The 23,354-nt window shown below is 32.1% G+C and overlaps 1 protein-coding gene across 3 annotated transcripts in view; it reads right to left on the bottom strand.

Annotated features, from left to right (window-relative positions):
• LOC125066537 (hemicentin-1) overlaps positions 1-22,249 on the bottom strand; it is a 36,557-nt gene extending 14,308 nt beyond the window's left edge. For all 3 annotated transcript variants that reach the window (XM_047674645.1, XM_047674644.1, XM_047674643.1), the window contains exons 1-2: positions 21,900-22,249; positions 4,055-4,241 (exon numbers count right to left, since the gene is read on the bottom strand). In XM_047674645.1, the coding sequence (XP_047530601.1) occupies positions 4,055-4,241; positions 21,900-21,951 (239 nt within the window). In that variant the 5' untranslated portion in view covers positions 21,952-22,249. The remainder of the gene's footprint in view (positions 1-4,054; positions 4,242-21,899) is intronic.
• Positions 22,250-23,354: the final 1,105 nt, after the last annotated feature.

Consider the following 23,354-nt stretch of genomic DNA (forward strand, 5'->3'; position numbering starts at 1 on the left):
CAGTTCGAGACTTTGTTTAACGAAGACTCGATTTCAGATACAAGTTTGTTCCGGTTTTCTTCGACGTTTTCCCGAGAAATATTAGCACGGCCGGTGTATGAGGTGTCTACGGTGCTGTCGTCTGCATAGCAATGAATGTTACTGATTTGCAACAAGTCATTGATATGCAGAAGAAACAGAGTGGGTGATAGAACGCAGCCTTGTGGAACACCAGCATTGACGAATTTTAAGTCAGAGCATGCACCGTCGACAACGACCTTGATGCTCCGATCTGCCAAAAAACTGGTAATCCAATTGCATAATTTCCCGGGAAGCCCATAGGAAGGAAGCTTCGAAAGAAGCGCTTTGTGCCACACGCGATCGAAGGCCTTCGCTATGTCCAGACTGGCTGCTAATGCCTCCCCTTTGCTCTCAACTGCTTCCGCCCATCTATGAGTAAGGTAAACTAGAAGATCACCGGCTGAGCGACCCCGACGGAAACCGTACTGGCGGTCGCTAATCAGCTGGTTCTCCTCTAGGTACCGCAGGAGCTGGCAGTTTATAATGGACTCCATTACCTTGGAGAACAAGGAGGTGATGGCTATAGGCCTATAATTGGACGGGTCTGAGCGGTTGCCCTTTTTAGGGATCGGATGCACCAAAGCAGTCTTCCAGGAGTTCGGGACGACGCCGAATGCATAGGATTGCCGGAAAAGACGCGTTAAGACCGGCGCCAACTCGGGAGCACAAGTCCGTAGCACGATTGGAGGGATGCCATCGGGTCCACTCGACTTATGAATATCCAAGGAAAGAAGTGCTTTACGAACAGCACTTTGCCGGAATTTAACCTCCGGCATCGTGGTATCACACCGCGGGATTGTTGGTGGTGACTTTCCTCGGTCATCCAGAGTCGAGTTCGCTGCGAAGAGAGAGCCTAAAAGATCAGCCTTCTCCTTCGCTGTATGGGCCAATGACTCACCGTCCTTGTGCAGAGATGGTAAGGAAGGCTGACAGAAATTCCCTAAGACAGCCTTGGCGAGAGACCAGAACGCACGTGTTCCTGAAGGGAGGCGCACCAGTCTCTCGCCAATTCTGCCAATGTACTCCGTCTTCGCCTTAGCAATCACGTTTTTGAAGGACCTAGAGGCAGAGTTATATTCCTTTCTGATTGCGCTGGTATTTACATCACGAGACGCTGATGCGTTAGCCCAGTCTTGGTAGCGTTCCCATTTTCTGCGTGAAGCCGTTTTGCAGAAACGACCAAACCAGGGCTGGGACTTGCCACCGATGGGGACCGCAGAATACGGAATGAATAGTTCCATACCCTGAAGTACCACATCGGCAACAGAGTCAGCAACAACACTCGGATCATCCGGCGAGAAACAAACCTGCCCCCATGGGTAGGATGCAAAGAAGGACCGCATCCCATCCCAATCTGCTGACCTGTAGTGCCACACTCGGCGGCAGCCCACGAAACGAGGTTTTTTTTGTGTATACATTGTGATATGTCAGTTTATTATGTTATTAAGTTTTTTCAGTGATGGTGGTCACACACGAAAGTAAGATACAAATCGTTATATCAACGTGAGCTTAAATCTATCAATTAACCAAATGGGCGAAACAATTGAGAATCTAAATTTAAACTTTTTAAAACTGCTATACTCCAACTCAATCAAATATAATTAATAAAATGAGTCATTTTGAAATTCGTACATTTATATAGTTTTAGAGCTTAAACTATATTTCGAAATACATTCCTGTTTAAACAGCTTTTAAACTTTACTGTTTTTCTGGCTTACTCCGTTTGTTTTACTAATTATATTACGAAAAAAAATAACACTTTTTTATAGAGTATAGATAAGTAAATGCTTTTATGACACATATTTATTTAAAGTAATAAAATTGCTCATCCAGATTTTGCAACTATCATAAGAGGAATGTAGCATAAGTAAGCATGTCTAACTAATTTTACCTTTTGATATGATATACATATAATGATATTTTTGTTTGCATATTCTCAAACTAAAATAGAAACATCCACCACAGCCAAGTAATTGTTACATTAAGAATTTAGAATTCGGTTCAGAAGCGTGATTTGAATGAAGACTATGTCCAGCAGAAACGATCGCGCTCTTAAGGTATTGAGATTTGAATGAAATTTAAATAAAAAAAAAAAAAACAAAGACTAACTCCATTACGCTGAATATAAATTAAAAATTATCATGCAAGGAGCGGACGATACGCGAGCGACGACCGGTATTTCAAGCCACCGACTTACTCGGTAACGCAGGACTGCTGCCTGTCAACAGTACGCCTCGAAACAAACTAATGCGAGAACATACTTTTTTTTGTTATTCTATTTTCGACTTTAATATTATAGACTTAAACTTCAATTCCTTCCAAACTGTTTCTTACCGGTATATAATTATTTAGCGTACTCTATACCTACTGAAATAAAGTTAAATTACAAATAATTATTTTGTGAACCAGCAACTAATATGTGTTGTAAAATAATTATATCCCCATTTACTAATAACTGTTACCAGGAATTAATGTCACTTATATTATATTGTATAGTTATCTATAAAACGACCTGCTATTGCAGAAACGCATTGGGATAGCGATGAGTGATGACCCAATGAAGCAATGTATAAAATCGTTCTAGGAAACTGTAACGGTTGTAGCCTCTCTCGCATCTGGCCTACTACTTGTTGGTGTACCTAATACAATTTGTCGAGTTAATGCTTATAAAACAAAGGTTAATTATTGATGTGAAAGTAAACCCCTTACTTAGTATTTTTTTATTTCTCCGAAAATGAGATACTATGGTGATTTAATTAGGTATCTGAGAATATTTTTTTCTCAGTTACTAGTTACAGTGTACTATATAGAATAGTACATGTTGATAGTGACTTTTAACATTTATTACAGAAAAGCGGGCACGAACACCGATTACAGATATCGGCACCGTAAGAAATATAAAGTATTCGTTACGCGGTCAAAACGTTACGAAGGAATTCAACACTTGATCACAGCAATACAAAATGTTTGCCGTTAAAATAACATATGCGCACATGTAACAGTAAACTTCGGCGACCATTTTCAACGAGGACTAGCCAACTGCACAGAAAATACAACACTGTATATGTGCATGTGCACGCACAGCTGCGATGTGATGGCAATTCGACATGACCTAAAAGTTCAGGCGCTAAGCCAACGGGATTATATACTTTTCTTATCAAAGGAATACAAGCATTACACAACTTTACCAAACTCATGAGTGCTGAATATAGGTCCATAACTTTTTATTTATACATATTAAAACAGGTTCATCTTAAAAGTACAAAATATTATATTTTTATATACTTGTGAAAGATAAGTCAATATTAACTTAATTAGTCTTTGTTAATTTAACGCTGTATATCAACACTACATTCAGAATTTTAATAAAATCGTCGTTAGAAACTAATTGAGATTCCGATATTTTTATAACTCCAAAAAAACACTGAAAGGAGGAGTAGGGATGGAGACGAATATATCTTATCTTTTAAGGCAAAATAAAAAAAAATGAGGATAACAATAAATTTGAAGATGTGGCTACAAGAAGAGCATGTCGATGATATTAAGGGAAAAGAAAAAAAAATACCTTTAGAGAAGTTTTTATCCTGATCTGCCAAAATATTAAAATTTTGGGTGATCGTATTGGAACGGAAAAATAGTTCCGTTATTTTACTTTATTTACCACCATTCTATTTAATCTCAGTCTTTTAGTCACTTTTCACAGTTTCGTATATTGTGTAAATAATAAATAAAACCTAATAAAATCTTTTTAAAAATATATATAACAAGGAATAATTTCTATCAACACCATAAATATTTAAACATAAAAAAATATTAATCATTTATTTCAAATGATATATTAATTGTGAAACGAACAAATAAAGCAATTAATAAAGAGTCTTAATACATAAATATATTAAAAATAAAATTTTACTAAAATGAACCTACCTCTTATTTTAAAACAAAATGTAACTTAACACAGAGCTAAATAAAAAAATATAATGATACGACTTACTGGTAGTTAGTTTCTAAGGGAACGTCGCCGATGGCAACGTTATCCAGATCGTTAAAGGTGTTCCGCACCCAGTAGTAGGTAATTGACTCTCTGGGTATTGGATCCAGCGCGAACCGACACTGCATTGTGATATCTTCGCCTTCACGCGCATCATATTGGTCATTCTCGCTCAACACGTACTGAAAAACTGAAATAAAAATAAAAACACTTATTAGACATAGAAACAAACTTAAAAGATAACTATAAACGAAAGAGAGCTGACCATTAAAGCAGAAAAAGTAGTTTTAATCTTTTAGTCTATTTTAAAAGAAACTTAATTATATTACATATAGAAGATTTTTTATGCGTATTATAATGAACCGACATAATTTTGTTTATATTATAATAACTTAAAATTCCTAAAGGCCATAGACAAAGTTATTGGTTTTGTTGTTAAACCATTTATTAAAGTTAATTTATAAAGTTAGCTTACAAATCAAATGTTGTATCTGATCGATCGACCCGACCTGACGAGTACGAGGCATGTATACCGTTAGTGCACAAAGTAGGTAATTAGGTACTTAGATAGACTTCATCGTTTTACGATTTCATATCCTATATACTATAATAATATGGCAGTCAATGTCGCTGAATTTGTTTACAAATCTTTTTTTATTCACTACTAGCTATTTACTATGACCTTGGTTTTCTACTTATTCATTCGACAATTATGACATCAACTGACAAACGTTTCAAGTGTTGTTCTCTCCAGCTTTTCACGCTTTTGTGGGTAACATAACAAGAAAAATCTTCGGTACCAACTTTTAAAATCTTACTCGGCGCAAACCAATGTTCTTACAGAGCCAAGTGATAACTTGAAAGTGAAGTTTTATTGCCTTTGCTGGTTATTGCAAAGCTATCTCAGAAATCAATCTCTGTTCAACAAAGAAATACTAGTAACATTTTTGCTACAATTCTACGCGCTTATGATTATTTTGTAAAGATACTGAATATATTTAATATTGTTTAAATGTAAATAAATACGTGGAGTTCAATCAATCTCATCATCGTATCACGTCATTAGTATATAATTCTGACTTTTAAAATGACTAGCATATTATGCAGCTAACCAATATTATAATACGTTATAAGATATATCTGTATATGTATTACATGACACTATTTAGTTTGGGTGTAATTAAACAACATAATATTTACACATAACGAAACAATTCAGTTTTTTTTAATAAACAAATGAATATTATAAATTTTAATGAAAATCCAAAGAGACGCAACGCAACCAACGCAACGGTTATTAGCGCCAGCTCAGCGGTTCATTGACCGCTAGGTCTCGTGCGCAGGCTGCCGTGAAGAAAACAGGCAAGTAGGGACACTGACTATTTTTAAGAAAAATAACAAACTTTCCTTATTGAGGCAAAATGAACCAATTTAAATAATGTTTATTTTGATAGTAGGTTTAGTCCTTTTATATACTAATACTACAAAAGTTACATTTAAGTACCATATATGTATCATATTTTTTCATCCAGTTATTGTCGTTCGATTGAAATCAAATAATATTAGAAGTTCACGTGTTATATAATATTATAGACATAGATACATAAAAAACCAAAACAAATATCTGAAAAATGTGTTTTCATCATTAAAACTGTAAATTATATTCTTCAGAAAGAAAAAAAATATAACCCATTTAAAATACGGTTGGTAGCCCTACTGGCAGACTACAAAACTACGCCCGCGCATGTACTTAAAAGATAGATATAATTTATATAAGAAATGCACTGAATTATTATTTTTATTCGTCGAATAAACAATATATTCTAAAAAATTTAAAAAGCTTTGAATTTTATAAAACGCTCTTTCAAACAGGATTAAACTTTAGGATAATATAGGAATTTCTATATAGAACCTAGGTGATCACTAAGGGAGGATTTTTCAAATTTAATCTCCTAAGGTGATTTTATAGATTTGTAGCGAAATTTATCAATTCTGTCATTAGAGCCATTATTTTTTGAAAATTATCTAAGCGGGTGATATTTTGAACGTAAGTTTGTATGGGATCTCGCAATTTTTGAGAGTAAAATAAATGTAAATAATAAATATATATTCTGGCTTCAGTTTATGAGTAAAATAACAGCCGTTAAAGCGTTTTTAAAATTCATCTCCCATGAGTGTGAAATTAGGGATGAGGATTTGCATGGAAGATTGCCAATTTTATGTGAGAAATATAAAAATAAATATCTGGCTTTCTGTTTAAGAGTACAAGGTCTTTTTTTGTGGTTGTACCCTAAATCTTCACGAACAGTAAAGCAATTAAAATGATTCTATTATTTAATAATAAGCCTTACGTAATATTTATCTGCTAAATCAATTTCTATTTGAAATATATATACAGAATATAATTGTAAGGAAAGTTACCGCATGTTTCTAACTCATATATAAGATAACCTACATTTTTTTAAGGCGGCCTCAATGCGTAGAACGTGTAGAATATTGAAACATATTATCTAATAGAAAATTTAAACCAAACAAAGACAGAATTTGTCTCCCCTTATTAACAATGAGTGAGCCAGTGGACTTACAGACAGGTCAGGTAAAAGCGATATAAAATCTTAAATCCAGGGTTTTAATGCGCATTGATTGATGGTGAGTAGTGTATTGCATTTCAAAAAAGTCAATTAAGTTCAGTTCAGGCTGAAATGTTCTTTTTTTATATAATAAGTATAAAAAAAAAATTGACAGCCATTTCAGCGCGAACCTATATACTGCATTTATAACAAAGCCTTAAACGCACAGATTTAATTTCCAATAATATCTTGATTTTTTCAATCTTCCCTCTCATACTAATGCGTCTTTGTTCTTGGTTAACACTCGCTCACACGTGTTCTGGGTTGACAATGAAGAAGGCAGCGACCGTTACAAGTGGTACCACGAGCACGTAGCGTGGCGAGAGCGTGGGAGCATGCGGGAACCCTCACAATGTATCGGATTGTAACTTAGTACTCGCTGTACATTGTTAAAAGTACTCTATCAGTCCCACTTAGCAGGGGCTGAAAATGTAGAATAACATTTTCCTTTTATTACTTTGCTCAAAAACGAATAAAAGCACATTCAATGTTATCATAGCTAAAGAAGTGTAAATAGCTCGAAGAGAAGAACATAGTTGATACTAAAAGTAGGAGTCATTTTAAATCATTAGTCTACAATATTAATTTACTGCACTTTAAATCTTACGCCGTGTAGACTGTTTCCTTTGCCTCAGTCTAAAATAATTGTTTAACCGACATTACAATAATTATCAGTTATATAAATTTAAAAATGTACTTTCTATATAGGTTGTAAAGTATATTTTTCATAACGACTGTAATCGACATACACGACTCGTATGCAAAATTTTATTGTAAGCTGTACATACAGCTGTTCAAACGCGATCCAGAAACAAAGATATACCCAAACTTCCTGATTTATCATTAAAATATTGCTAATATAATAAAGAGTATTAGTGGTAAGTTTCTTTGATTGGTTGTTTATTGTTTGCTCAAAAACTATTATCTACAACTGTTGATATGGTATAATGTTATATAATATATCTTTCACATTCGTTTACATTTAAAGGACGGATATAGCCTATACTGTGCGGATATTATATGTTGCTTATACAGCAATATTGCTTATTATGTCGTAAACTTTGCACGATATAGATTTGTAGTTCTCCGAAACGTGTTCAGGTAAGTCTGGGTCAGTCAATATACCGTGTATTTCATCCTATACACATATAGATTGTAATTTGTCTATAAATATAAGACGAAATATATCGTCTTGGCACTAAATAGCCATAACTTAAGTAAAACTTATAAATTATAACTCAATATCAAGATTGATATTATGTATTATTTTGTTTTTGATGACTCATTAAGAAAGAAAAAATATTTTTAGCGTTTTGCTGCATATAAATTGTCATTTACACCTTTCAATTTAAACCAATCGGTTCAGAGGTAACATATTTAAATAAACAAGTGAAAAGAAGTATATAGTATGGACAGATACATCGCTTGGATTTGGTAATAATTGCACTATAATAGTAATACTTATTACTATTTAAAGTACATATCTCAAGGTAAAATGCTAATTTTGCCTGTGCGAAGTCTTATAACATCTATATCATATTTCTATATAATGTATGAAATGGGTAGACAAAAAAAATCAAATTAATGTATAGCTTAAACTTGGGCTGAAATGAAAGTTAATCCTAATAACGTTTAGCTGGTATTTTGTCTGATTTTTATATGTACCTATAACATATAAAAAATTATCAAAATCGAGTAAGCCGTGTAAAAAATAATCTCAGTATTTTTATAATTTTCCTAAACTTCTAGCATCTTGGTATTTATACAGCACCTAGATTCCCTCAAAGTGGCAATTAAATATTCGCCAGGAGCCATTTCACAATGCTCTTGCCCTCTGTATCCGTTTAAATTGTATTGCTAATTTAATTTCTACCTGCATTGTTCTAGTTTGTTTCCTACTTTGCACTTAGAAGGTTTTAAAATCGTATCGATCATTTAATTTCACCATGGCAGTATTTTATTATGTTGTACCACTTATACCTTATAATATCATTGACTGACTTCGAACCAGTTGTGAAACGGGAGTTTTTTACAATAGGGTAAATTTCGACATCAGACCAAGCATTGTCATTATTAAAATATCGCTTAAGAATATTCACTCAATAAACAGTCTTTCAGTACAAAATTAATGAATTTTAGAACCTCTTAATTTTGTATATCTATACTAATATTATAAATTATACGAAAGTCTGCCTATTTGTTACGCTTTTAAAGTCAAAACACTAAACCGAATTTGATAAAATTTGGTATGAAGCAAACTTGAACCTCAAGGACCATATTTTTTATGACTAGCATCGGATGACCAAACCTTTAAACGCAAGCGAAGTCGCGGGTGACAACTAGTATTTAATATATTTAGGCAGTCCATTTAGCCGCGACGATAAAAAATCCTCACTACTTAATTAGATGTTACAGTTTTAAGTGCGTTGTGAACCTTATATCCTTGTAACTTGAGCCGATTGATTTTCATAAACGAGACATGTGGTTGTCGAGAGGATCTTGGTTACACATGCTGTTTCGAGTTTCAAGATTTAACTTCGTCCAGACAGGCAGAAAGACAGGCGTTCACCACGCTTTTGTTTTATAAAACGTGGTGACTGACCAAGTCGGGAAGGTCAACTAGTAGGAAAATATGGATTTTATCTTTTTATCCCGTCCTAATTATATTTGAACAATGAGATATACTTGTATTATCATTTACCAACCAATCTATTAGCTCTTTAGCGTAAATATTAACGCGTCAAGAGTATAGTTAAAACATAGGGTACCTAGCACTTGACCCAACCCCTCTATTATCTGAAATCTGGCGAATTATATTTAAAAAAACTGGTACACATCATTTGTGTGGAATCGGAAAAAAAAACAAAAAGTATTCATATGAATATTATTAGTTAGTTACACTTATGACACTCTTGATTTAACAATAGGTAAAATACCCCAGACCAGGTATGTCGTAAAATAAAATGTTACCAACGTATTGTCATAAAATTTTGTTACCTGCGAAACGAAAATGAATAGTCACAGAGGAACATTATAATAGCAAAAGAATAGTAACTTTAAAATAGCTCAATATGGAACTTAGTTTACTCAATGCCGAGGTTTTTAAAAAGGTAAGAGAATATTGTTAAACTCATTTAACAACAAAGGTTATGAACGAACCATTACGATCGAAAAGAAGCTTATTTTTAGCCTTATTATATTCTGCAAGTACAAATTGAAAGAAATTTAAATGATTTGAGCTGAAAGCAGATTTGATTAAAATATCGAACAAAACAAAGAACTAATCTCATTCATTAGGTTTCTCTTATCTTAATATAAAACATTGCACGTATTAATCGGTTAATATATTAAATATTATCGGTTTACTCTAGTGCTTCAGACACAACAAACTCCTGCTTTGCAACTTTTAATTTTTAAAAGTAAATTGTTTTATGAAACCACGTCGGGATTGTGTATGTAACCTGAGTGCCCTGCCACCGCAGTAGCACAACCAGTGAGGTCAAATGGGGATTATTCTTTCCATTATAGGTAGCCCAAAATATGATGTAAGAGTTCTTTGTCAAGTTATTTATTACAAATTATGTCAAACTATAAATTATTTTTTATAAGTAGTTTCATACCAATTATATATGGTACTAAGTACTTGAATAAGTTTGTCAATGAAATAAAAATCCTAACCCATTACGTAACACGTAATTAATATTTTAGTTTTTATTTTTACAGCTATTTTCTTATTTAATTAACGTATTGAAACCATCACATATTAGTTGTTTTTTTTTTGGAGTTTTACGGACATTGTGTTAGTTATGATTCAATTTATTATGTATTATATATATTTAAACTCATTGTTACGTTTTTAATGTGTGATTTAGTAACTATTGTAACTAAATTAGTTAATTAGAGCATGCCTTTCAATGGGTACAAGTACCCAAAATGTTTAGTATTAATTCAAACATTTAGGGCGTTAAACGCTATTGCGTAAACAATGTCGTAAGGTCTAAGATACAAAAATATTAATGACAATGTCACAGTACAAAAACCCATATTAGGCTCGACTAGATTTCGTTTTATATAAATTACCAAAAAATAATAATAAGATAACCAAACAAATATTGTTGATATTTGTATAATAATATTATTACATTTTTAGAGTTCCGTACCAATAAAGGAAAAAAGGAACGAAGGATCTTATTCATAAGGTCACTTCGTAGTCAGTCTATCTGTCTGTTCGTCAACACGATTTTATATATATATATTTTTAGAGGTCTGCGATCCATTGGAGTTGTAAAAAATCAAATATCGAAAACTACGCATACCAAATATATGACCGTTTATGTCGCATTTCTTATATATACACTGTAAATTTGTCTAAAACTACATCAATGTCTGTTTGTCTGTCTGGTGGTAAGTACAGTACGCGAGTCTGAAACGCGCTTGCCCGGATTGTTTTCTTATATCTTCTTTCTAGTACTGATTAAAGCTTTTTCGTAGATACTATAATATTTTCTAAAAAAAAAATATATCTGACATTAATTTTACTGCATTTGACATTCAGTTTTGTATTAACTAACCCAAAATGATAAAAGTACATCAATCATTTATTATTGATGTACCCACTCGGTACGTAAGTCCATGGTCGCGCGGCATTAATCAGGTAGGTATAACATAATTATATTAAATGTCAATTTAAGATGAAAAAATGTAGTCTTAAAATAAATAAAACTTGTTATCGTAAATATAATTGAAATTAAACTGGATTTTTGTAATTAACTATATAAATCCAGTTTCAGATATTAATAATGTATGTTTCATTTGTATCATGTAGCCAGAATAAGAAAAAAATCTGATTATAATAAATACTATAGAGGTTAAATTTTTGAGTTCCTAAGAGGTAAAATCTGCGTTTTTTTTGAAGAAATATGTGTATCTTGGCGATATAAATTTATTACGTTTTGCAAATTTAAAGTGCGAATGATAAAAAATAATTGAATACGACCTGAAGCTTCATAATAAACAATTGATTATGTTTTGTTTGGTAATTTAATCCAGCATTAATTTAAATACTTCATATTAATTGATAAAGTAGAACAACTAAAACCTGAACCAATATTTCCTCTTATATTTATTTACATTACATTAGCAGCCCGTAAATGTCCCACTGCTGGGATAAAGGCCTCCTCTCCCTTTGAGGAGAAGGTTTGGAGCATATTCCACCACGCTGCTCCAATGCGGGTTGGCGGAATACACATGTGGCAGAATTTCGTTGAAATTAGACACATGCAGGTTTCCTCACGATGTTTTCCTTCACCGCTGAGCACGAGATGAATTATAAACACAAATTAAGCACATGAAATTTCGGTGGTGCCTGCCTGGGTTTGAACAATTTTATATTTATATTAAACTTTTATATTGTCCAATAGGACAAGATAAAAGTATAATATAAATGTAAGAACACCAATAACTGACCGTCATATTGTTAATATTGAGTCTACATTAAATAGCAATTCTGAATTTCTCAGCGAAACCTGAGACGTTATAGTCGGTGGAAAGAAAAAGGATGACGCAATTTAAAAAAAAACTCTATTATTATACTGGTACAATTTTTCGACTATTGACGACAAAGATATATTTAATTTTGAAAGACTTTTTTTCAATCACTTGAATATTTGTTCGATTTATTGCTCTTCCATCTTTATGGGTGCACGCATAGCACCGGCCATTTTACCTGCTACGCCGGTTTCCCGTCCCCTTCACCTTAATTCTAATCTTCTATCTCTTTCTCACAACCAGCTTACTTATACTGCTTGATTTTTATCCCGTTCGCGCGTATTTACCGACCCCGTCAGCGCGTCTTTGGATCATTTAGGTGGATTACTATCAAGAATTGTATACAATTATTTAATTCATAGAGATTTTCTTGTTCCACAAAACCCGATTCAAATATGACATCAATTCCACAATGTGTTTTATATAAAAAAGGCTGTTCACTGTATTCTACCACAAACAGACTTAAAATATATATATACATATATATTAAGAAACGACAAACTTGATTTCAAATAATAACATTCTAGTTACGTTTTGTTTATCATGTTGGAATTCGTTTAGAATCGATTTAGGTATAAGTCGTTAAATTGAACTTATCGCAAAAATAAATATATGTAAATCTTACTCATTGTAAACGTTTTAAATACCTTATAGTGTGAATCATTATAACTACATCCGACTTTCAAACTTTCAAAAACCGACCTTCGTTATTTCTCGTTCATGCGTGACGCAAACAAAATATTTTTTGCAAAATTAATTCCAATACACGTTGCATAAATTATAAAATCTAAGACACTATATTGATTATTCTATAAATTATTTTTTATGACATACCTATTGTTTATCTTTTAATAGTTAATCTATACTTAAACATGTTAATTTTCGGATGCGTTTCTTGCAGCTTTAATTTTTTCATTATTATTAATCAATAATATTCTGATTAATATAGTCAGAATACTATTAAAGTTATAATTAATGTATAAGTAAAATACAATAAATCTCTTGTACTCGAAACATAAAACAACAGCGTTTACTATAAATATAAAATTACAATAGGCCTTCTTATCGCTAAAAGAACGATTTATTTCCTTTGAATAAAAGAGGAAATCGAATAAGACAGTTTCGAAGTCTTATACACTTCGGAACTTACTGTGTACAAGTGAACATCAATGAATACTCATTAAACGAAATCAACATATACTTTAAATTTACATACAACCAGATGGCAACATATTTTGTACTTGCTTTTCAGCACTAAAACAAAATACACCGATACACGTACGTACGTTCAAAAATCGAATGTTTAGTATATTTTAAGTAAACTGATAATTAATTTAAATCTTTTAAAAATAGTATTCGTACACCCCCAAAAACCCGGATGTGCGTGACATCGAAGAGCATTGAGAATGCCACATGTGGGCTGAATTAAAGCCCTCTTCTACACATGGCGAGTTTTCAACATGACACAAAAAATCTCGGAAAGATCGTTTGTGCTCAGTCATGTTTTTATACTATATAGTCCTATGAGGAAATATTTTTTTAAATTAATAATAAAAGCACAGTGCACAAACTAAATACATTTTGCGATTAGAACACCGTGTTAATATACATTTTAATAAATTCTTTAAGAACATTTGCTATGTTTTTATCTTTTTACTCACTGAAAGTATACCTATCCTGTAATTAGTATTTTACTTCGTATGCCCGATATACACATTTAATATTTAAAGTTTTGACTAATCACGTCTTGTTATTTAATCTGTGTCCAACTCTGTTAATCAATTTCGTCATAATACGTTATGCATGCACCACAAACAGTGATGTCATCAATAGAGAAGTTCACTCTAGTTCTTCACGTACAAAATTCTAAAGGAGATTTTTTTCCAACGACGTATGTGAAAAAAACGTATATCGTAAAAACAGTGTTGTAAGTTTACCTTTCGATATCTAATTATTTGTAATATCCTATTTCTTGGCCGTGGTTTTAATTTACTTTTATACCGAGTTCATTGAAGCTTGTTATCGTAATATTTAATAACATATAGAAGTAACGATTTTCATAGATGTAGGCCGTTAGTAGTCAAGTAATATGCAAGTCGCAGTACGTGTTTCAATAGCCGCGCATGGAGACGCACAAATACTGCTATCCTATTTAGCCAGTGTGACATTCATCTAAGCTAAGCCGTAGATTGTGACACTTTTATAATAAGAATAACCTCTAGCTTTCAAACGGTTTAACTTATTACGCACGAGACATTCTTCTTCGCCGGTTATATCGACGGATATGCACGTGTCAATAATAATTTTGTGTTCCTTCATTCGGTAGTCCACTAATATTAATTGATATAATTAAAACTGTACTTTTGTAACTCTTTTAATAACATTATTGACTACAATTCAAGACACTAATTTACTTCCATATATTTTACGAGTTTATAAAAGCAAACCATACATTTCACAATCTAAAAATAGATATGTACTATATTTTAGTACAGCCTGTTCCATTCCAAGAATTAATAAATATTAACAAACTTAAGATTCACGATTCACGTATTCCATGCAATGCGCCGATAGCTCACCTATATTGTATACTAAAAATTAATATATCTTAATTTATAATACAACGCTATTCCACCTAACACCTTATATCCATTTTATTTTACTTCCAAAGTTCCGATAACAGCTTAGACGAAGTTAAAAATGGCATTTTATCGCAAATCCGTATCTAATACCATAGATAATTCAAGCTCTCGACCAATGATATCATGCGATTCGATGTCAATTGTTGTTTATTTGGCTTTTGTTCTCTTGGGTTTGGAAAACTATAGCCGTTTTAAACATTATCATATATCAGCAATATTTTGAAATGTAGTTTTTACAAGAAATAACGTTATTATCAATAATCATCAATAGTCATTGTTTGATACGCACAGCTGCTTCGATGCAGCCCTGATCTTCTCCGTATAAGCCCAAATAACGTCTACTAGCGACGAATAAGGCAAAGCATCGCTTGTGTTCTTAGTTCATTTGATCTGTAGTTTTAAGTTCTTGTGCCATTTATACCTAATTTTACGACGTTTTCCGTCCGCTACACCACAGACTCCCTTCAAGAGGTTCCAAAGTTAATGTTGAAATAAAAATTTAACTACGTTGCGTAATGATTGCGGTATAAGTTGATTTCTAGTAACTTGACTATGTGTAGTGATTCAATGTTATTTTGACTTAATATGAATAAAATCGATAAGTTTTTGCTTATAATCAAACTGTAAATAGTATGTATCAAATGATGGCCAGTATTATAGTTAATAAGTCATACAAGCTGAACATTTTGTCAGTATTATGACTCTAACGTAGAGGTTTCTCTGTACCAAGCCAGGCCTACCCGGTGCTAACTCGTCTTACCTGCCTCACGCTCCATGGCCTTTTTTTGCGTTCTATCAAACATCTGTTAATAACTCTTATACTATTCATCCAAATTAAAATGTTTAAGCGGCTGTTCCTATATCGTATACTGATCAGAAAATGTATAACATTATTTAAATGCATCATTGATATTATGTTACATACAAATGTAACATATTATGTATTTATATGCAGTTAAATATATAGAAAAAAAATAGCATTGCATTTAAAAAAATATATATTTAGGAGTCGGTATCTAATGTAATTATACCTACATGTTTAGGTAGTTCCTTTAGGTACCTCACGTAGTAGGCCGTGTTGCTGATGAAAGTATTTTAAATCATAACATTTTTGTATTAAATCCTAAGCACAGCCTTATTTGTTAACCAAAACCAAGTAAAACCGGGACGGGTCGCTAGTTTTTTTTTATTAAAACTCACGTTCCACATTGGAGATAGCATTACGCCCGCGCCGCACACCTGCATCCCAAACTGGTTTTTATAAAAAATGTTTTCACTCTCTGATGGCGTTCAGCCATTGGCGTCTTTAGAAATAACATTCTGTACTTTCCTCTCAAGTTTTTCTTAAGATCAATAATTAGGAATTATTTATAAATAATAAATGAAGAGTTTAGCAAAGAAGGATAAAATTTTTATGATTTCATAACAATAACAACCTGATCGTTATATACCCGTGAATAAATAGTTACACATTTAGTTTTATCTCTGTCTGTCATCAGTAATTTGACATTGGTAAGAAGAAGACAAAACATTGAGAAAATATGCAACCGCTGTACAAAGTACTTATTATTAGTTAGAAATATAGTGTATAGTTATTATATTATACTAATGGTTGTTCGAAATTCGACCGTAATTTAGTGCTAACAACATTAGGAGAAACATTGAATTAGAAAGATAAAAAATGGGGCTCAGTTTGACGAAAGGTCTTAAAAAACTCAAATGTCAAAAAACGTCATTGATTTTAACTTTGACATAAGTGGTCATCATCAGTATGATATTTCTTAAATATTTATGTTGTGAGAAAGGTTTTGAGAATGGATGTGGATGGATATAGAGGAAGGGGACGACTAAAGAAACGATGGGTGAATTGTGTGAAAGACGATATGGTTAGAAAGAATGTCACTAGTGAGATGACGTCCGACAGAGAAGAATGGAAGAAGAAGACATGCTGCGTCCCCATGCTTGACCCCAAGTAAAATTGGGATAAGGGCAGGAGGATGATGATGATATTATGCATGTTTCAAACGCTTGGCAATTTCAACTTTTTCGTTTTTTTATTAATCAAATGTATTTCCAATGCATTTTAAATGAAAAAAAAATAGCTTTTTGCACTCCTTCCATATAAACAAACAAATTTTCATAGTCCTCCATTCGTATATTTTTCGTAAAAAAATAGCTTTGGCTTCACATATTAATGTATAGAGTTAGACACAAAATGAAACTCGTTATATTTTATACTTATAATAAAAGAGTGTCTGTTACTAAATGTATATGTATGTATACACGGTACATACACCAAAATTTCTTTCTATTTACATACATTTTTTTCTGTCTGTCTGGCTGTTTGTTTGTTCCGGCTAATCACGAGAACGGTTGGATTTTTAACGGGATTTTGACGGGACTTTCACTGGCAGATAGCTGATATAATAAGGAGTAACTTAGGTTAAAAAAGAACTTATTTGTCAAATTTAAACACGCACGAATTCGCGGACACAGCTAGCAGGTATAAATTCATAGTTAAAATTCAGTTTCTTAATATTTTAGTACATTTTACTCGCCCCTCGTCCCAACTTCGCACGGGTAAAATTATATCCAGTGTAATAACATTTTTTAAACAATGATAAATATTATATGAACATTCGCTCGAACTATGCTAATAAATACAACGTAAAACATTGAATACTCAAAAAACAAATTGTGTAGTTTTTACCCTACCCAATGTTAGAAAGCAAAATTATAATATAATATCTTTAAATGGTGGCCGTCTTGATGTAGCCGATACTACGGTTTTTTTGGGAATAGCATTGGATTCCAAACTTCAGTGGAGTCCTCATTTATCGTCCCTGACAGGAAGACCCAGCTCCGCAGCATACGTGGTTAGAAAAGTAAGACAACTAACTCATATTGATACCGCTCTTCTAGTATATTTTGGTTATTTTCACAGTATTATGTCATATTACTTTGGGGTAATGCTGCAGATATTGAATTTGTTTTTATTTTACAAAAGAGAGCAATCCGGTCTATTTATAATCTTGGACCTAGAAACTCTCTTCTGGATGTTTTTAACAAAGTAGGAATACTCACTGTTACGTTACAATATATTAACAACAATATTATGTATATTCACAGTAGCATTGATGATAAAATCAGTGATAATCATTGTGTGCTCAAGAAGTAAGGATAAGCTTATAACGCCAAGTTTCCGACTCGCAAAGTCAATAAATCATTCTTGGGGCAAGGTATGCGTTTCTATAATAAAATTCCGCAGACATTGTAACTTTGCCGTTTCATAGATTCAAGTCATTTGTAAAAAATACACTGGTAAAGAAGGCATTTTATTCGATACAAGATTATATAGGTGACAGAGCTAGAAATTGCAGAGCGAAGTTTCTAATTTAGATGAACTAATAACATTATATATATAATATTAAACGTGACTATAAATGAATAAATAAATTATTATTAAAGTAAAAAATCTCTAAAACATCCAAAATAACAGCTAAATTAATCAATTTTATCCCGAGGATATTGTTTTTCAAATTCTAAAATGCGAAATAAATTCCGGGAGACAATTTTATAATTGCCATTACTTCAGCTAAAATATTACATTAAGTATAAATATTATTAACATACAAGGCATATAATTAAAGCATATTTTAATAAGAATTCGTTGAAATTTAGTTATAAGTCATTAGAATATGACCGTAATTATTAAGTATGTCAGCAGCTTTAGCTATTCTTTGTAGAATTCATCCACGAAACCACAATTTATTTACTCGTTACTTCGACTTATTTAGACATAGCTTACATTTTATATAAATGTATATATTAATACTACCTTTATTATTATTAACTTATCCAAACTTTCGTTTGGCTAACGATATTTTCTAAGCCATAAATCTAATATCTAAACACCGAATGCAGTGAACATTTGTATGTTTTACCGAGATAAGACTAAAATAAGACTTAAGTGGTTCTTTAATTATACTTTAACAAGAGTTAATGTCTTCATAGTATTTTTTCATATTTAATATGAAGGCAAGAACTTTCTTTTGTTATAAATTATCAATACACTCTACTTGATAGGACAAAGTTTCAGGGTGTAAGCAAGCTACAGAAAAATGTTGTTTAGTATGATCATATGTTGTATTTGAGTAGTTTCTAAATAAATAGTATGTAACATACAAGAATACTTCATTTTTAAAAATGGTAGTTCTCAGAAATGGTTACAAAATAGTACAATCGTTATATTGGGGATTTTACCCGTGCGAGGTCGGGTAGTAATTAATAATTTCACATCAGAATACTCATTTTCGAAACGAAAATACAAGCCATTTATGTGTGACGTATATATATAAGAAACGATAGAAGGTGAATGTCCTTATTCACACGACATACCGCAATGTATAAAATTTAAATAGAATAACGGAAATAATTAACGCAAATCAGTTTTTTTATACCTCGTTAGATTTCTTCTAATCATTAAAGTGACTGTAGATTATGTAATTATATTAATTTGCTTAGAAGCCTTTAAGTTGCTTAGAAAATGTAATATATTTTTTTATATATTTTGTGAGAAAAGAAGGCATAAGTACATGCTAATTAATTATTTTTCACCAAGGAATATTTTTTGACGAATACTTATTGTTTTTTTTTTTATCGAGGTTATAAACTATAAATATTGCAATTTTCGTTTATTTTTTTTAAATTCTTATTTTTCTATTGTATTTTAAAATGTTGCTCAATAGGTCAATGAGCCGAGATGGCCCAGTGGTTAGAACGCGTGCATCTTAACCGATGATTTCGGGTTCAAACCCAGGCAGGCACCACTGAAATTTCATGTGCTTAATTTGTGTTTATAATTCATCTCGTGCTCGGCGGTGAAGGAAAACATCGTGAGGAAACCTGCATGTGTCTAATTTCAACGAAATTCAGCCACATGTGTATTCCGCCAACCCGCATTGGAGCAGCGTGGTGGAATATGCTCCAAACCTTCTCCTCAAAGGGAGAGGAGGCCTTTATCCCAGCAGTGGGACATTTACGGGCTGCTTATGTTATGTTTTTATGTTATGCTCAATAGGTCAAATGAGAAACAGTTATACAAAGTAAATACGAACTGGGATTTGGGAATCCGTTCAATTCATTATTTTATATAAAAAAATATAAAATTACGTAATTGTAATTATTAAATAATATTTCTATTTTAACTAACTGTCAGTTGCATAATAATAATAGTTGAAAAGATAGTAACGTAAATATATAAACTTTTGAATTTGATTCCTATTTTCTCCTCCAGTTAAGCCTAAAGACTGTAATTGGGGGAAGGGATCGAACCTGCTACGTTCAAATCGCAAGCCGGCTCGTATATGAGATGTACCTATATTGTTGAATTATTGATGTTTCAACATGATATTTTATCTATCACTACAAAATTTTGCCGAGACGACTCGCTGGGTAGAACACGCTGATCGTAACCGAAGTTTTGCCTTCGGTTCAAATGATGATCATAAATAATCAAATGATCGTGTGATTATTTATTTTTATAATTTATCAGTACTCGGCGATGGAAGAAATCATCATGAGGACCTGTCTGAACTGAGATGCCCGGCAATGGCACATTTATAGGCAGTCAATATACTATAAAATTCTCATTGTAAATAAGTTTATCTCCGTTTAAAAATCAACCAAGACGAAAATAACGGCTTAAAATTATATAAAATTTTGTAACCTCGAATATCGACTGTCGTAAGTTCTTTGAAATGAATAAACGTAAACCATTGTTTACGTATGTTTCATATCTAATAAAAAGTAGTAATTAAAGTAAAACCAGTTGTAAACATCTCATTGCAAGGCGAAGGTATTCCACCACACTGCTCCAATGCGGGTTAGTATAAGTATCCACACATAAGGCAGATTCTATCCAGCACCTATAGTTTTCCTTCCCGCCGAACCCGAGGAGAATTATAAACAAAAATGATGTATATGAAAACTCAAAGGGGTTTGCCGGGTTTGAACTGCAAAATTCGGTTATGATTTACATGTTCACTGGTTCACATAGATATTCATATTTTCAACGACATTAACAAATGTGGCGGTCCGGCTTTTATTTGTAAACACCTAAACAATACTCTTTATCTAAAACAACATTTTAAATTGGTTGTATTCTTTTAGTTAGACATATATAATGAAAAGAATATTCGACACCTATTTTATGAATGATTCCGCCGTTATCCATAAAGAGGACGCCAGGATTGTTTTTTGTTTTTTATATAGAGGAACGCGTCCATGAAAGAGAAAGACAGCGAACGAGTGAAACAAAATGGTGGATAGGTGCCTTTATTATTACAATAGGACGGTTGTCAAGCAAAAAGTTGTCATAAACTTTTCAGAAAAACGATTTGTAGAAGTGTTTCAATATTTATACTTGCCGGTAACCAAGCTTTATCTCATAAGGTAACGTTTACAATTTTATTTGTCTTAGAATTGGAATAAAATACCTTTGTAATTTAATTCGATATGTTATAGTATTTTATTACGTGACTATATCTGTTAATATGACACTATTGATAGACCTGGCCACGGACCACTGGTTTTTTAGAAAAGCATATAAAATTACAAATAACTTCAATATTTTATATATCTCTTTATTTTATCTTTTAATTTTGTAATGGTTATTGTGAAAGTATATTATTATAAATGCCTTAACAGCTTACACGTCATTCAAGAATGTACTAATTAACAAATAAAGGTAATATAGAATATTTTAGAAAAAAATGTTTTAATATAAATATTGTTGTTTAAAATTACTTAAAAATAAGTGTTAAGAAAACCAAAATACTATGATATCACAACGAAAGCAGGTAACAACGTTTAACAAAAGTGCCTTTGATACAACACAGTTAAGCCTACGCACACATACAAATCTTAAACACGAACAAGTTTATAAGACCATTTGTTGAAACTTGAAACACGCGGCTGCGACACGACGCGCGAGTTAAGTAAGAAAGTAAGGCAACTTGGTTCGTTTACCTGTACTAATCAGCAGGCAAATAAATGGTGAAAGCAACCGGTTTGGCCCCATGTTGGCGCTGCAGAAACTTTCTAATCAATTTTTTTTCACTGTTTAACAAATCCTTAACGATTGCATTTTATAAATCCTTAGCGATTGCACTTTACCAACCATACTTCACTCACGTAAGGAATGTCTCCTTAATTTAAACTTCACTATTATGACATTATTAACATAACCACCATCGTTTAATTAGTATGACATAAACATTGTTTTACACGGTTGTATCATATTCAAATACAATAAATTATAAACTTTAGCGCGAGTTCGCGGCGTACAACACAAACGTAGCTCTAGAGCGACGGTTAACTCAAGCTGAGCACAATTATGAATGCAGACATGCCATGCTAGTGATGCGATTCGATCCGTTTACATTCGAGTTGTCGCGGTAACTCGAATGACAGCTTATAATACTCGATTACACTACATTGACTTACTTTGCCCATATACAATTAAATTTTACAACTAAAATACAAATTAAATTCGATTTACCTAAAAAGTACGAAATAACTAAAGCTTAAGAAAGGAACAGCTAACTATTTTATCCCATTTATAAATTTGAGCGTCCAATGTATTGGCGCTTGCTTTTTTATTAAAAAAAATATGAATAAATCAAATATCATCATAATTTTTTGTGTTTTTCATTAGTGTATTTAGTTAAAAAAAAATATTTATTATTTATAAACTACGCCATTTTGTGCTATGATATTATTTACTGCACTTATATGTCAAGTGATTGTACTTTAAATTATTTAGTATCGGAATTGCTGATTTGTAATAAATATCTCATTATCAATTAAATATATGATATTGTTATTACAATACAATAGTTGTATTATGGTTAAGTTCAGTTATTCTAAAATAAGGTATAATTCAAACTCGAGTGATGTAAAATTGATTCGAGTTACTCGAGTAGTACGATACTCAATGTGGAATCACTATGCTAACCGCCCGCCACTCTCCACAGGGCTCCGCGCCACTCTTTTAGTTAGAACGAAAGAGATAGCAGATAATCGACAGAGCTGCTTGTCTCATAAGTCTACAACTTCTGCAAGTAAGATTGCAAAACGTACTTAAAATTTTAACTCGACTTAAGCGTCTCTATTTCAACTAAATGTAATATAAAATTATTTTTATAAATAATATAACAAATGGCAGTATCTAAACAGTAGCTATTAGTAAAATATTATCAATAACAATGAAAAAGGGTAAAAAAATATATTTAACAACCAAAACAAATAAATAATTCGATAATATTATAAAAAACAAAACCTAAAACATGACTATAACCTCCGAAACGTGTAAAAGCAAATTTTCGCTACTTCGAACGCAAGTTGCCATTTAGTTCTTGCAAAATTTCCATAAACGTGTGGTACAAATTGCAATAAAAATAATAAGATATTTTTTTCCGTAAA

This window comes from Vanessa atalanta, chromosome 9 (assembly GCF_905147765.1).
Source record: "Vanessa atalanta chromosome 9, ilVanAtal1.2, whole genome shotgun sequence".
Taxonomy (NCBI): domain Eukaryota; kingdom Metazoa; phylum Arthropoda; class Insecta; order Lepidoptera; family Nymphalidae; genus Vanessa; species Vanessa atalanta.